This window comes from Ipomoea triloba, chromosome 6, assembly GCF_003576645.1.
Source record: "Ipomoea triloba cultivar NCNSP0323 chromosome 6, ASM357664v1".
Taxonomy (NCBI): Eukaryota; Viridiplantae; Streptophyta; class Magnoliopsida; order Solanales; family Convolvulaceae; genus Ipomoea; species Ipomoea triloba.
In genome coordinates, this window is record NC_044921.1 from 7,021,435 (window position 1) to 7,036,457 (window position 15,023).

Below are 15,023 nucleotides of genomic sequence, written 5' to 3' on the forward strand. Positions count from 1 at the left end.
AATTTTACAACACAAAGGCACATAAATTCATAACATAATGACACAATTACTAATTTGTTTCATGTACATAATTCTTACTTGGTACAAAATTTGATAACAGAAGATACAAAAACTCAAAACATGACATATATAAACGCACCAGAGTCCACAATACATTGTGAACCCTAGTACATGAAATAAGGATTGAGATCAAGGCACCAGACCCAAAATATAAATAAATAAATAAAAGTAACTAAAAATCACAACTCACCGGTAGTTCACTGTAACTGTCTGTCAACGATCTCACGCTCCAGCTGAAAACAAGAACATAACGCATGTAAGAATGCCTAGACAATGCTATATACGGAGTAATATAATAAATCTTGCTTATAAACGTCATGTAACCTGCATGATAGTCTCCAGCTTGATTTCAAATGTGGATTTTTCTGTGATGATCATCTCCACTGCCAGTTTGCAGCTGATATATATGAGAATGAAAACAAAGACAGTTCAGTTTTAAGATTTTATATGGGTGGGCAGTGAATTTGTTTGAAAAATAAAATTAATAATCCAGCCATACTCTATCTCAGATCTTTTTCTAATTTCCTGGAGTAACTGAGTGCAAGCAGCACTTATCCTACAAGCCCCAATGCTGCATATACAATTAAGCTCCATGATTAGAACTGATGAGTAGTATATAACTATATATACGTTAGTATCAAATATCATCATATATATATTATACGAATGCACACAAACTAGATTGTGTGCAATTTATCAACATGAATGGACACAATTTACCATGGAGTAGTTTGTGTGCATTTAGATTGAGTGCAGGAAGAGATGATCTCGCTTTCACTAGATCTGTGGATCGGGTCAATATGCAAATGTAATACTAAATCAGGAAAATAAAATAATGTTTGTTACTTGAGAAAACACAAACGTAATACTTTTGTCTTTTGATGTAAAAGTATTACCATTTTCATCAAAAATATTATATTTTCCCTTATAAGTAATGTTGTACTTATAAATAAAAATGTAATACTTTACATCAAAATGTAAAAATATTCTATTTTCTCGTATAAGTAATAAACATTTTATTTATGATTTAGTACTACATTTGCTAGTATAAATATTGTACTTCATCTTGACCTGACTCGTCTCACAAATAATAATTGGTGAGACGATCTTACACAAGTTTATATGTATATGTGTGTGTATATACATACATATATACATATATATATACATACATATATATATATATTACAATCAAATGAGACAACATCTTCCCGTGAGACTATGAGACACTACATGAATGCACACAATTTACTACGCGATAACGCGAATGCACACAGCCTAGAGTGTGTGCACTTAGCCCAACATGACTTACATGAGTGGACACATTTTAGTGTGTATATTCGTAAAGTAAGACTGTGTGCGATATATATATAATCAAAGTTTTTTGTTCAAGTACTTACCATGAAGAACTTCCCTTGAACTTGATGGCAAGCTCATGCATCTTATGATAGTCCAGAATCGGATATTCACTACATGCAGTAAAAAAACATATATACATATTTATCTTTTTTAATACAAGCCTAATATTTTTCAGAGAAAAAAAAAAAGCTAATAGGTCAGAACTTACACAGTGGCAGTCATATCATCTATGTCAGCAGCAGCTTCTTTGAGAAAATTAACAATCAATTCTAGGAAGAATGTTATGCCAGAAGTCTCTTTCAGCCCATAGCATATCAGCAGATACTGATCAACATAACCCTGCAACAAACCAGAATCATCAGTATGTGCGCAACCATTGTTAACCTAATTTTACAATATTTTCTACATAATGAAATCTTCCTAGCTATTTTTAAACCCTACATATGATATACGATATATAGATACATATATGTCTGTTAGAGCATCTCCTTTAGGAATTCTTGTAGGGTGTGACTAGAAAAGAGAAAATGAGAGAGAAGGAAAAAAGAAATTAAAAAAAATATTGGCGCGCCGGGCGGGGCGCGAGATTGGTGCCTCAAGTGAGGCTTTCTTTAATTATTGTTGCATTTTTTTCTGGGGCTCACATCCCCGACAATTACCAAGCTCCTTCAGTAAAGAATGTAACCCTTTTCTTCTCTCTCCTCACCCTCTCCCTCCCTCTTCCACATATGCATTGTTTCTTCAAAAACCTACCTAGTGGCACATACAAATGCTTCATAAACAAATAACTATACAGATTTCATATACATCAGTTTTTATTTTTATTTGAAGAAAAATTACAAAAAAAAAAAAAAACATTTTTATTTTCAAAAAATTGTAAAATTTGTAATGATAGCAAGATAGATCAACCTTATACCCATCATCTTAGCGTTGTAATATGATATATGAGCACATATATGTAGCATGTGTGTAGATACACACATATACATATACATATGCATATACATGACCATACATACACACTGACATATCAGCTTAAATGGAATAATTGTCGAACACAGATCAAATTCTTCCCCTCAAAATTAAAACCTGATGAAATCCAACTCGATCAATTCCAGAACAAAAAAGGAAAAAACTGAAATTAAGCTCCACAAATTCATATATAAACCAAAAAAAAAAAGGAGGAAGATCAGAGTCCACAAATTGAATATAATTACTTCACGTTGCAGAGCTTCAATGTGTGCAATGAGGTGCTGCTGAAGGAGAGCGAGGTCCATTTTAGCTCCGAAACCTAACCGGCGGCCTAGATAGAGAAGGAATGAAGAGAGAGAGAGGAGAGTACGTTTGAGTGAAGGGAGAGTGAAGCCGGTGTATAGTAGCCTTGCATATATATATATATATATATATATATATATATATACACAAAGCGGCGTAGTCCAGTTGTAACGGTTACATATTAGAGGGAGAGAGGGACAGTGAATACTGATAATCTGTCCAGGCAGGCGGTTTTGCACAAAACTTCATAATAAAATTTTAAATATAATTGTAATGAGTTTTAATAAGATTACAGATTACTCCATTTTTATTCTATTTTCTCTTTTTTTTGGGCAGTGAATACTGATAATCTATCCAGGCAGGCGGTTTTGCACAAAACATCATAATAAAATTTTAAATATAATTGTAATGAGTTATAATAAGATTACAGATTACTTCATTTTTTATTCTATTTTCTCTTTTCATTTTTTTTCTTTAATAAAATAGAACATTTAATTTGCCAAGAATAATATTTGACACTTAAAGATCTTGGGAGTGTTTGGTAAATAGTTGTTAGCTTATCATAGTTGATAGCGGCTAACTGATTGGTTAGTGAGTTTGACTAGTTGACAACATTAACTGATTGTAGAAAGATGTTTGGTAAATTAGATGTTAGTTAATTTCTGATTGCATGTAAAATGACGTTTTCAAAAAGTTGATCGAAAAAACTTATTTGAGCAACTTTTTGAATTTTAGTATTTTGGAGTAATAAGTTGTTACTTGTTACAAAAAACTAATTAATCAAACTAACACTCATATTAGTTGTTTAACTTACTAATAATGGTCAAACAAGTCAAAATTGACTGATTAGTTAACTATATTACCAAACACGATCATTCTAAAAGTTTAATCTTTTTCTTTTTTAAAAGAGTAAATTTTACTTTTAATCATCAACTATTGCGACATCATCTATGAGGCAATAGATTTGAATAATGAATGTAATTTTTTTTTAGACAAGCAAATGGAATGAGTATGACTAAATGTAGTAATGTTGTCATAGTCAATAACTAAAGTGGAATCTTCTCTAATGATCATTCATTAATATAGAGTATTGAGTTAATTGACATCTTTATATGATTAAAAGTTAAAACATTAAATTTATATTTTTATTTTGGCATTTAATTAGGTTGTCATTCTTAATTAAGTAGTTTTTTTTTAATTAAGTAGTTTCTCTTACAATAATGGAAAAATGAAAGCATTTCATGACGAGTTTGAACGCTAATACAAATTAATAAAATATTAATTTTTTTTTTGTTGTGTATATGTGAATGCAGCTTATTTTAGTATTCGTTGTTGCAATTAATTAAAAGTTGAATGTCAAGTCATATGAGACAGAGTCATTTCCATTTTTGGTCCTACTGTTATTGGGGCATTGCCAATTTTAGTCCACTTCATTAATTTTTGCCACATTGCGACCAGTCTTATTTAGTTCTTGCCACTTTTAGTCCACCGTTAAAATTTTCATCAAATAACCGTCCAAAATAGGGATATTTTAGTCTTTTCATGGTTTGATCATCTCCTTTACCCTTTGCAGTGGTTTTTCTTACACATTTTCATCCAATGAAAAGGTCCGGCGAAAGCCATGGCTTTGTAATGTGGCTCACACGGCTTTCGTCGGACCACTTCAATGGATGAAAATGTGTAAGGAAACCACTGCAAAGGGTAAAAGGAGATGATCAAACCATGAAAAGACCAAAATATCCCTATTTTGGACGGTTATTTAACGAAAATTTTAACGATGGACTAAAAGTGGCAAGGACTAAATAAGACTGATCGCAATGTGGCAAAAATTAATGAAGTGAACTAAAATTGACAATACCCCAATAACAGTAGGACAAAAAATGGGAACGACTCTATGAGACATTAAAACATTAATAATAATGAATAAAAATTTAAAAATAAAGATATTTTGTTAGGATCACCCTTTGTTTCCTTACAAATTAAGCTTTATTTCACTAAAAAATAAAGAACTTATTACTAACCCAAAAGTTATAGTTATAATTGAAGCAATCAGGTGACGCAGATATTCGAACTTATAACCTTTGGCATAAGGTTAGTTCTGATACCAAATTAAATTGAAACATGTATTCCATCTCAACTAAAACTCTAAGCTGATAGTTGAATTGCACATTTATGCTCAACAGTTATTACCAAATGTGTAACATTATTACTTTAACGTTTATGCATGTGTAACATTTCAATTACATGATATTACACTTGACGTCCCTCGAAGCATTAACACCAACAATTTTTGTCAATATATTTGAAAAAAATATATCATTTGTACTATATTACTAATCATTATATTAAATGATATAACTCATAATAATTATCATTATATTTTATATTTTTTTGAGATATTAGTGAATCGATTGAATCTCTTCAATTAAAAACGTTAGTCATTTATTGAAATTTTAATAGGCCCACAAAATTTAACTAAAACTCAATTAACTCCAACAATTTTGTCAATATATTTGAAAAAATCTTACTCAATATGTCTCATTTTATCTGTCTTACTTACTATTCATTGATCAAACCAACTCTTTCGTCTTTGTTTGTTTAAATTAGTATTTACATATTAATAATTTTTAAATTTGATTTTTTTGTGTTTAATAATACTTTTAATGTAGTTTCTAAATAAATAAATTTCACATACTAATTCTAAACTTAGTATTATGAAAAATTAATTTGTAAATAACTTCAGTCAAGCCCGACACATAAAATGAGACGAAAGGAGTATTTGTACTAAATCACTAATCATTATCTTAAATGGATTATCAAATATTTTAGAGTTTGTGGGATATTAGTGAACCAATTGAAATCTCTCCAATTAAACACGTTAGTCATTTATTGAAATTCTAATAGGCATAAAAGATTTATCTGAAATTCAATTAATTCCAACAATTTTGTCAATATATTTGAAAAAATGTTATTTGTACTAAATCACTAATCATTATCTTAAATGATGTAACTTGTAACAATTATAATTATATTTTACATTTTTGAAATATTAGTGAATCAATTGAATTTCTTCAATTAAACACGTTACTCATTTAATGAAATTTTCATCGGCCCACAAAATTTTACTAATATTCAATTAACACCAACAATTTTGTCAATATATATGTTGAAAATGTTTTTTGTACTAATTCACTCATCATTATCTTAAATGATGTAACTTATAATAATTATTCATTATATTGAGGCGTCGTAGATCCTACTACAAATAGAGTTGGCTGTGGCGGAGTGATTAGAGATTCCACAGGCCAGTGGAGAGGAGGATTTTTGCATTGGCTTGTGTTCGACTCTCCAAGCAGAATCATGATCACTTGGATTCAGGAAACTAGCACTTACCCCATTTTGTTCATCAGTAACACTTCGATAGAAAGAAGTTGTGACTCGATCGTTGCCTTTGTTTACGTACTTTAATAAGTACTTGATGGATTGTGATTGTTTATACCATTAGACATTAATGTGAGTAACATATTTGAGTAAAAGGTGACAATTGTGTGGGATCTCCTATCTATTGTCAAGTTCAACACCAGTCTTCAACACCATCTGTTCGTTGTCTCTACGCCTATATACTGGGCAGCCATCTTCATCAATAGGAGTCGTTTCTACATACTTCTAAGGATAATGTTTGGTGCAATGTCCATTTATAATGCATGGAGATTTAGGCCTTGCAATACTACTTGGACCGTGGATCATGAAACCACGTACTGCATTGTAGTATTCCAGATTCGTTTGTTCATCTGGTATCTCAGTCACTGTTGTAAAAAACCCCACCTAGATCGCCTACGCACCCGCCTAGGCGCTAGGCGTTCCTAGACTGAGGCGAATTGCTCCCTAGGCATCCGCCTAGTGCCTAACTCGGCCGACTAGGCCGAGTTGGTCACCGACTGGCCGAATTTGGCCGAGTTAACTCACCAAACTCAGTATAGTTAGCTGAGTTAACTCGAGCGAGTCCGCCTTGTTAATTCTATTATTATATTTATATATATTTAAATTTAGTTATTTATATAAGTAAGAGAAGTCAGAAAGATATATATAATAATATATATAATATAATATAGGGAAAATTGTAAGTTTTGCCCCTCCATAATATGTCAATTATCAATGTCACCCCTGAATTATTAATGTTGTAAATGTTGCCCCTCAATTTTAAAAAAACGATACATATATTGCCCCACCTGTACCGACAGAGGGGCAATATTTACACAATGGGAGGGGCAATATATGTACTGTTTTTGAAAATTGAGGGGCAATATTTACCCCACTAATAATTCATGGGTGACATTGATAATTGATATATTATGGAGGGGCATAAATTACAATTTCTCCTATAATATATGACATACACCCACACACATGAATTAATTTTTTGTTTTTGTAGGTCGCCTCCTAGAACCGCCTAGGCGCCGCCTAAACCGCTTAGGCGCTAGGCGCTAGTCTACCGCCTGACTAGCGCCTACTGCAACCATGATCTCAGTAGATATTATTTTATTGATGTCTTCTCCAGCTTGATATTTATCTTTTTTGTCCGTAAAGAGCAAAATATGAGCATGAGGCAATCCATGCTTTTGAAATTCGATTATGTATATAACTAACAAGAGAATATTTAAACATTAAATATAATATGAGACAATAAGAAATGGAATCGGAATATAAGGAAAATTAAGCAAATAAAAATGGTTAAGTAATTTATTTAACACTTACTCTTATTGTACCAAATATTTCTTTGCATCTAAAATCATTAACTAATGCATCCAACTTCATTTTAAAAACTCAAGAAAGTATATATAGACGATCTTTTGCATTCAGTCCCCTATTTCCTACAAATCTTTTAATCTCAGATCATTTTGGATTACACGTGAATGTTATGAAAAAGTCTGGATATCCTGTCCACCTACATATAGTCATCGCATCCTGATAGCTTTGTATCATGTATCTGGTTCGGCCTGTGAAAGATGACAGCAATATGATATGTTTTCCTTGAGAACTGGGATCTGATTCACCACAAACCAATGCTTCAGATAATGCCTTTTATATATCTCACACCGCAAATGTTTTTGATTGGCTCGCACATATCTCATCCTTCCAGACTCAACCGTTGTGTAAGCATCTACTATAAACTGTTGGAAAAGCCTCATGGCAAATAATATAGTAGAATTCTGATTATCTCGGTCGTGGATTTTGTATGCAAAAAATTCTCTTACACTGATTCTTTTCCTTTCGCCAGAATTTTTGGGGCAATAATACGTTGCAATTCACTGGTTTGAGTCTCTATTATTATGTCCCTATCCCCCATTGATTCGTCGAAATCACCAACAATTAAAGCAACTACTTCAGATACTGATGGAAGATTATACGTTCTTGCGTGCCTCTTTCTCTTACCAATAAGTTTTAGCCTTACATCTATACAACCTTCGTCTTGGATTTTTTTTCCCACAATTCTAAAAGACTTCACCAAAACATTTCTGAAGCCTAACATGTTTCGTAAATCATTTACAATTTCAAGATGCAAGTCATCGTTGGTTTTAGTTTGCCTGTAACAAATGCCAAACTATAATCTCCATCCTTGTGCTTAATTTGCATATATGATGTCTATCATGTTCCTATCTCACTTTTCACGCACACCAAAAGATGCCTACTTTCTGTTCTAGAAATTCATACTCTATTTCGAATGCTACATTTTCAGTAAATTTACGTTGTCCTTCTACATAATATGAACTTTACGATCTACAAATTTCAACTTAACGAATCATTTTAGCAGGTGTGAATAATTTATGAGTATGAATCTCTTGAAGCAGATATGAAAATTTGAATATCATGCATTCTTCGTAGTGTAAGTTGCAGAGATGCTTGATATATGTGTGTAGAAATTATTGTCATTAATTGGTAGTATTTTCTTCAAATCAAGAGATTCATTGGTTTTCTGTATAAAAACTCTATTTCTTTCAAAATGATAGTAGTTGATTTTATTGCATGCATTCAAATAGGGGATATAAGTATCTGTATAAATCTTTAACTTATGTTAGGGATAAAATTTTCCATAAAAGAAGATTTCTCTAGACCTATATTGTCTCTATATGTACTTAAATAGCTTATGTACTCATAGCTTAATTGAGCATTAAGAAATTCCAGGGTGTTAAGTACTTCATAAAACTAAGGTACAAATTGAACACACCGTTGTCACCTAATCTTTGTTTCCCCTTGTTCCTAATAACTATAGAAGATGTTAATTACTTTATAAATTTAGATCTGTATGTTTGATGATTAATATGCTGACACTCATAGGAGTTTCTAATATAACTATAAGTGTATTTTTTTTTATGACAGCTCTTTGTGAACCATATGTGTTTTCATCACCTAAACACCCTTAATTAAAGTTGTCTTGACAAATTAGTCTTGGAAGACTAAAAGTTTATGTGATATGTACTATACAATTTCCTAGATATATAAAGTTTAATGAGTTGCTTAATTGATTCTCTGTATCAGTTTATATTATAAATTGTTATTAAGAAGTCCAATCTAGATGTGATATTATGCTTTGTTGAAAGATTCATTTCACATAATATTCTTTACTTTAAAAATTGTGAAAATCATTATTAATAGGGAAAAAGGGTCAAATAGGCCCCTAAACTTTACACCAAAAGTCAATTAGGCATCTAAACTTTTAAAATGTGCAATTAAACTCTTAAACATGTCAAATTGATGCAATAAAGCCCGAAAACAGACAAATGGCCTGTTATTACAGGTCATTTGTATCCGTTCGGCGACCGCGCCAAGTTTCGGCAACCAGCGACCGGCGACGACCAATGTTTCATGTTTGCTATCCGAACCCCTCCTAAAATATAGGTTATAACCGAACCCTTCCTAAAATTTTATGTTTGTCTTCTTAACGGAAACATAGTGCGCAAAATCTCAGAATTATCGATGAAATCTGATCGGAATAATCGCCGGATTCTGACGTTTCCAGCCGTGCATCCGTGCGAGGGGATTTAAATAGCATTTCACATAATGTCTCAAAACGACTCAAAAATATGTTTCCAAAATATTCACATTTGCCAATGGCTTTTCAACACAAATTTCTCAAGTGACAAGGGTTATATTTGTTCCTTAAAAACAAGATTTTACTTCCAAATTGATGTACATAACTTCCAAAACAATATTTGTTCTTTCAAAAATTGAACTCAGTTGCCCGTAGGCCTTTCAAACATTATATCATTCAGGAGCAAAAATTTTGGAAGAAAATTCAGTCGAAAACAGATCCGCGCACAGTGGATGCGCTGATGTCCGGACCACCGAACGCACGACGGACGCGCGCGTCCGGTGCCGCGTCCGGCCGTTCTGCCTGGTTCTTAGCCTACTGGACGCGTAGTGGACGCGCGTCCAGGGTCGCGTCCCTGCAATTGTGCCAATTTTGGGCAGCGAAAACGGTGTGATAACAACTTGATTTTCCAATATTTCCATAAGTATAAGTCTATATGGACATAAATATAACATATACATGCATATACTAGCTATGAACATGTATACAAAAATTTCCAAAATTCAAAGAGTAGTCTCATGAGCTAACTAAGAAATCCTCAAACTTAACACATAAATTCCACATAAAACTCCTAGTCTCATAGTTCACTAGCAATTGTCCATTTTCAAGTGACTAAACCGACTTAAGGGATTCCTTACCTTTCAAGTAGCTTTTAACACCGTAGAAAATGTTGTGATCCCTTCCTCCAAATTTCCACCGAAGACCCTAAGTAATTTATACCATAATAACAACATTTTCAAGAATTCTTAGCTTAAAATTAAGTTCTAGGAAAGAATTCCAGTCTTTTTACCGAATAAAAATCAAAGTGTTACCTAGTATGGAAGAACTTGTGAAGGAATTGGCTATGGAGTTTCTTGAACACAAAGATGAAGATGAACTTTTCTCTTCTCTTTTCCTCTCTAATTTTTCGGCCACAAGGGGTAGGAATGGGGAAGCTTGGAGATTAAGTTACTAGCTAGCAAGACTTATCCCATACTCATCCAAGTTAATTAATTTTTTATTACCACATGGTAAATAATTGTGACACTTGTCACAATTCTATGGTAAGTATGGTGAATCTTGAAGAATAAGCCTTGCCTTGACAGTTAGGGGTTAAATCAGATAAAAGTTCGGAGGAATATAATTTAATTCGGGAAAATTTTAATACCAAAATTATTCTAAAAATAATCCCGTCATTAACCACTAAAATCGAAAAGATTTTCCGGTATATCGCGAAATACAGCGATACAAAGGTTCGTAATAAATTTTCACTCTTATAGTTCGTCTACTTTCAACTTAACTAAGTAGGAAGTTCATGTTTAATCATATCATGCGTAATAATCCATTTCCTAGGGAAATTCGAACTGTATATACATCCTTAAAAATTGTTACGGTTCGTGACCGGCACATACGATCGCAGCTTATTAATAACTATTCTTACTTATAAAAAAAAATCCTTTTAAAGTATCGAGAGATCATCTCATGAATGTCATAGCCTAAAGAAATATTTTTCGAACCCTAGACTTATTGGAATAGGTGAGGGGTTACAGTCTTCCCCCCTTAAAAATAGTTTCGTCCCCGAAACTTCCTTCTTATTTTCCACGGTTTCTAAGTAGATTACTACTTACCTTCGTTTACACATAACGGATTCTTAGTATGCTTAATCTTAGAACACAATTTGTTTAGGCACATAACAAGTAGATCGACTCTACGCACCTGAGTTAAACAACTCTGGATAACGTTCTATCATAACGCTTTCTAATTCCCACGTAGCTTCCTCTGGGCTGTGATTCGACCATTGGACTTTGATCATTTTGATTGATTTCCTCCTTGTATCTCGGGTTTTAGAGTCCAAGATTCGAATTGGTCTTTCTTCGTATACTAACGAATCATCCATCTCCAATTCCTCAGGTTCCAATACATGGGATGCATCAGGTACATACCGCTTAAGTTGAGAAACATGAAATACGTTATGCACCTTATCAAGCTCAATCGGTAGGGCCAGTCGATAGGCTAAATTTCCTATCCTTTCCAACATTTCATAAGGTCCTATATAACGAGGACTCAACTTTCCTTTCTTTCCAAATCTTCTGACTCCTTTAGTGGATGAGACTTTCAGTAATACCTTCTCCCCAACTTGATATTCGGTGAATTGTCGCTTGAAATCGGCATACGACTTTTTACGATCCTGTGCAACTTTTATCCTCTCTCGAATTACCTTGATTGCCTCAGTAGTCTCTTGTAGGTACTGAGGTCCAAGTATAACAACATCGCTCTTGTCGCTCCAACACAGAGGACTTCGACATTTCCGCCCATACAATGCCTCATAAGGAGCCATTCCTATACTCGCATGGTAGCTGTTGTTATAGGAAAATTCTATTAGATCCAACTGCTCGTCCCATGAACCCTGAAAGTCAAGCACACAACCTCTGAGCATATCTTCCAACGTTTGTATTGTTCGCTCTATTTGGCCATCAGTGGCAGGGTGAAAAGCTGTACTTAATTTGAGCTGAGTGCCCATTGCCATTTGCAACGCTTCCCAAAAACGTGATAGAAATCGTGAGTCTCTGTCCGAAACGATATCTTGCGCTACTCCGTGATATTTAACCACGTGTTTAATATAGGCTCTCGCCATCTTTTCCATTGACCATGTTTTGTTCATTGGAATGAACCTCGCTGTTTTGGTCAGTCGATCGACAATGACCTACACTTGATCGTTTCCAGAATTGGTTCTAGGCAATGCTCCCACAAAATCCATAGAGATTGAGTTCCATTTCCACTGCGGAATCTCTAATGGCTGCAGTAATCCCTTTGGTTTACTTCTTTCCGCCTTGACCTTTTGACAGTTCAAACATCTAGCCACAAATTCAGCTACATCCTTCTTCATGCCCGACCACCAGAAGTTTTGTTTCAAATCCTTATACAGTTTATCCCCACCAGGATGAACTGAATAGGGTGTGTAAGGAATTGGCTATGGAGTTTCTTGAACACAAAGATGAAGATGAACTTTTCTCTTCTCTTTTCCTCTATAATTTTTCGGCAACAAGGGGTAGGAATGGGGAAGCTTGGAGATTAAGTTACTAGCTAGCAAGACTTATCCCATACTCAATTTTTTATTACCACATGGTAAATAATTGTGACACTTGTCACAATTCTATGGTAAGTATGATGAATCTTGAAGAATAAGCCTTGCCTTGACAGTTAGGGGTTAAATCAGATAAAAGTTCGGAGGAATATAAATTAATTCGGGAAAATTTTAATACCAAAATTATTCTAAAAATAATCCCGTCATTAACCATTAAAATCGGAAAGATTTTCCGGTATATCGCGAAATACAGCGATACAAAGGTTCGTAATAAATTTTCACTCTTATAGTTCGTCTACTTTCAACTTAACTAAGTAAGAAGTTCATGTTTAATCATATCATGCATAATAATCCATTTCCTAGGGAAATTTGAACTGTATATACATCCTTAAAAATTGTTACGGTTCGTTACCGGCACATATGATCGCAGCTTATTAATAACTATTCTTACTTATAAAAAAATCATTTTAAAGTATCGAGAGATCATCTGATGAATGTCATAGCCTAAAGAAATATTTTTCGAACCCTAGACTTATTGGAATAGGTGAGGGGTTACAATTACACCAGAGAAGGTGTGAAGTTAGGGATGGCAACGGGGCGGGGCGGGGGCGGGGAGTATACTCCCCGTCCCCATCCCCGAAACCCCGACCACGTACCCGTCCCCGGCGGGGAATCCCCATCCCCATCCCCGCGAGGAATTAGGCGGGGACGGGTATTCCCCGTCCCCGTCAATTCTTAGTCAACATATTAAATTAGTTTAATTTTAATTTTAAAAATTGTGATTTTAATTTAAAAAAATTATATATATATATATATATATATATATATATATATAGACACATACATATATATATAAACAGTGGAAATATATAAACTGCCACTGTACGTACGTAACTCCACTGTTTATATTCCACTGTTTATATATATATGTATATATATATATATATGTATATATATATATATATATATATATACACATTATAATTATATAATTATATATTATAATTAAAATTCTTAATTATAATAATTATTCGGGAACGGGGCGGGGCGGGGAGGGGTGTCCCCGTCCCTGGCGGGAAATTGAAAAAATTCCCTATCCCCGTCCCCAATCCCCAAAAATTTTTCCCGTCCCCGCCCCTGTTTCAAACGGGGACGGGGATCCCCGGCGGGGACGGGGCACATTGCCATCCCTATGTGATGTTGTGGATTCTAATGAAGGCGCTTTCGGTTGCTACCTAATTCTAGGTTCTGATTAGGTCCGTAGCAACCGCCCTCGATGTTTTTCCGTTGCAGCCCATTGGGGTTTCCGGCGAAATCAAGGAGCTAGTTCGCATGGTGGCTAATCAAGCATAGAGGGGGGGGGGGGAATGGAACTCGATTTTGATGACGAGAATGCCATTAAATGGGTGATTTTGATACTGAAAGTTCTAGATTATATTGGTGTTATGAATTGGGGAGAATGTCATAATAAGATTAGATTTTTGGAGGAAGAGATCAGCGTGGAATGCTCAGAGAATCATGGAAGAGAAGTGATGTTGCTTAGCAGCTTAATCAGGCTCACCTTCCGCCGTAGATGGCGACGCAGGCCGCCGAACTAATGTTTTCTGGCGGTGGTGATGTTTTCCGGCAAGTTTTGACCAGTAACCTATTGGTTATCGGTAAATTTGACTTATTTGACTAAAAATAAAATGTGTGAGGGTTTAATTGCACCTTTTAAAAGTTTAGGTGCCTAATTGACTTTTGGTATAAACTTTAGGGGCTTATTTGACCATTTTCCCTTATTAATATTAAAGGAAGCACATTGGTGAAAAACAATCTATAACCACAAGTATGTATTTGCCCATCCAATTAATATCATTGTTCTGTTGGGACCAAATTGGTAATTTTGCTATGGTCAAGGGACCAAATTGGTAATTTTGTTATAGTCAAGGGACCATTTCAGTGAAAAATTAATTACCAATTTAGTCCCTTGACTATAGCAAAATTACCAATTTTGGTCCCCTGATTATAGCGAAATTACCAATTTGATTCCGATTTAACGGATGTTTAACGGCAAAATAGACGGAGGACCAAATTGGTTAAATTTTTCAAAGTCAAGGGACTTAATTGGGGACGAAAAATTATCGAGGACCAAATTGGTAATTTCACAATAGTCAAGGGACCGTTTTGGTAATA

At 34.1% G+C, this 15,023-nt stretch overlaps 1 protein-coding gene across 1 annotated transcript; it reads right to left on the reverse strand.

The window, feature by feature from the left end:
• Positions 1-257: 257 nt before the first annotated feature.
• On the reverse strand, positions 258-12,101 carry LOC116023423 (histidine-containing phosphotransfer protein 4-like). The gene is made up of 6 exons (XM_031264423.1): positions 11,889-12,101; positions 1,628-1,758; positions 1,461-1,529; positions 560-631; positions 385-457; positions 258-293 (listed from the first exon to the last, which is right to left on the reverse strand). Exons 1-6 carry the CDS (start codon positions 12,099-12,101, stop codon positions 258-260), a joined length of 594 nt encoding a protein of 197 aa, XP_031120283.1.
• Between the last annotated feature and the right edge of the window lie 2,922 nt (positions 12,102-15,023).

Coding starts and splice junctions, on each gene's coding strand:
- LOC116023423 (XM_031264423.1), bottom strand. CDS start 12,101: ATGGCTCCTTATGAGGCATTGTATGGGCGGAAATGTCGAAGTCCTCTG. Junction 1,759..11,888: donor AATATCAAGTTGGGGAGAAG/GTATTACTGAAA, acceptor GGTTTGTTGCAG/GGTTATGTTGATCAGTATCT. Junction 458..559: donor AGAAAAAGATCTGAGATAGA/GTATGGCTGGAT, acceptor CATATATATCAG/CTGCAAACTGGCAGTGGAGA.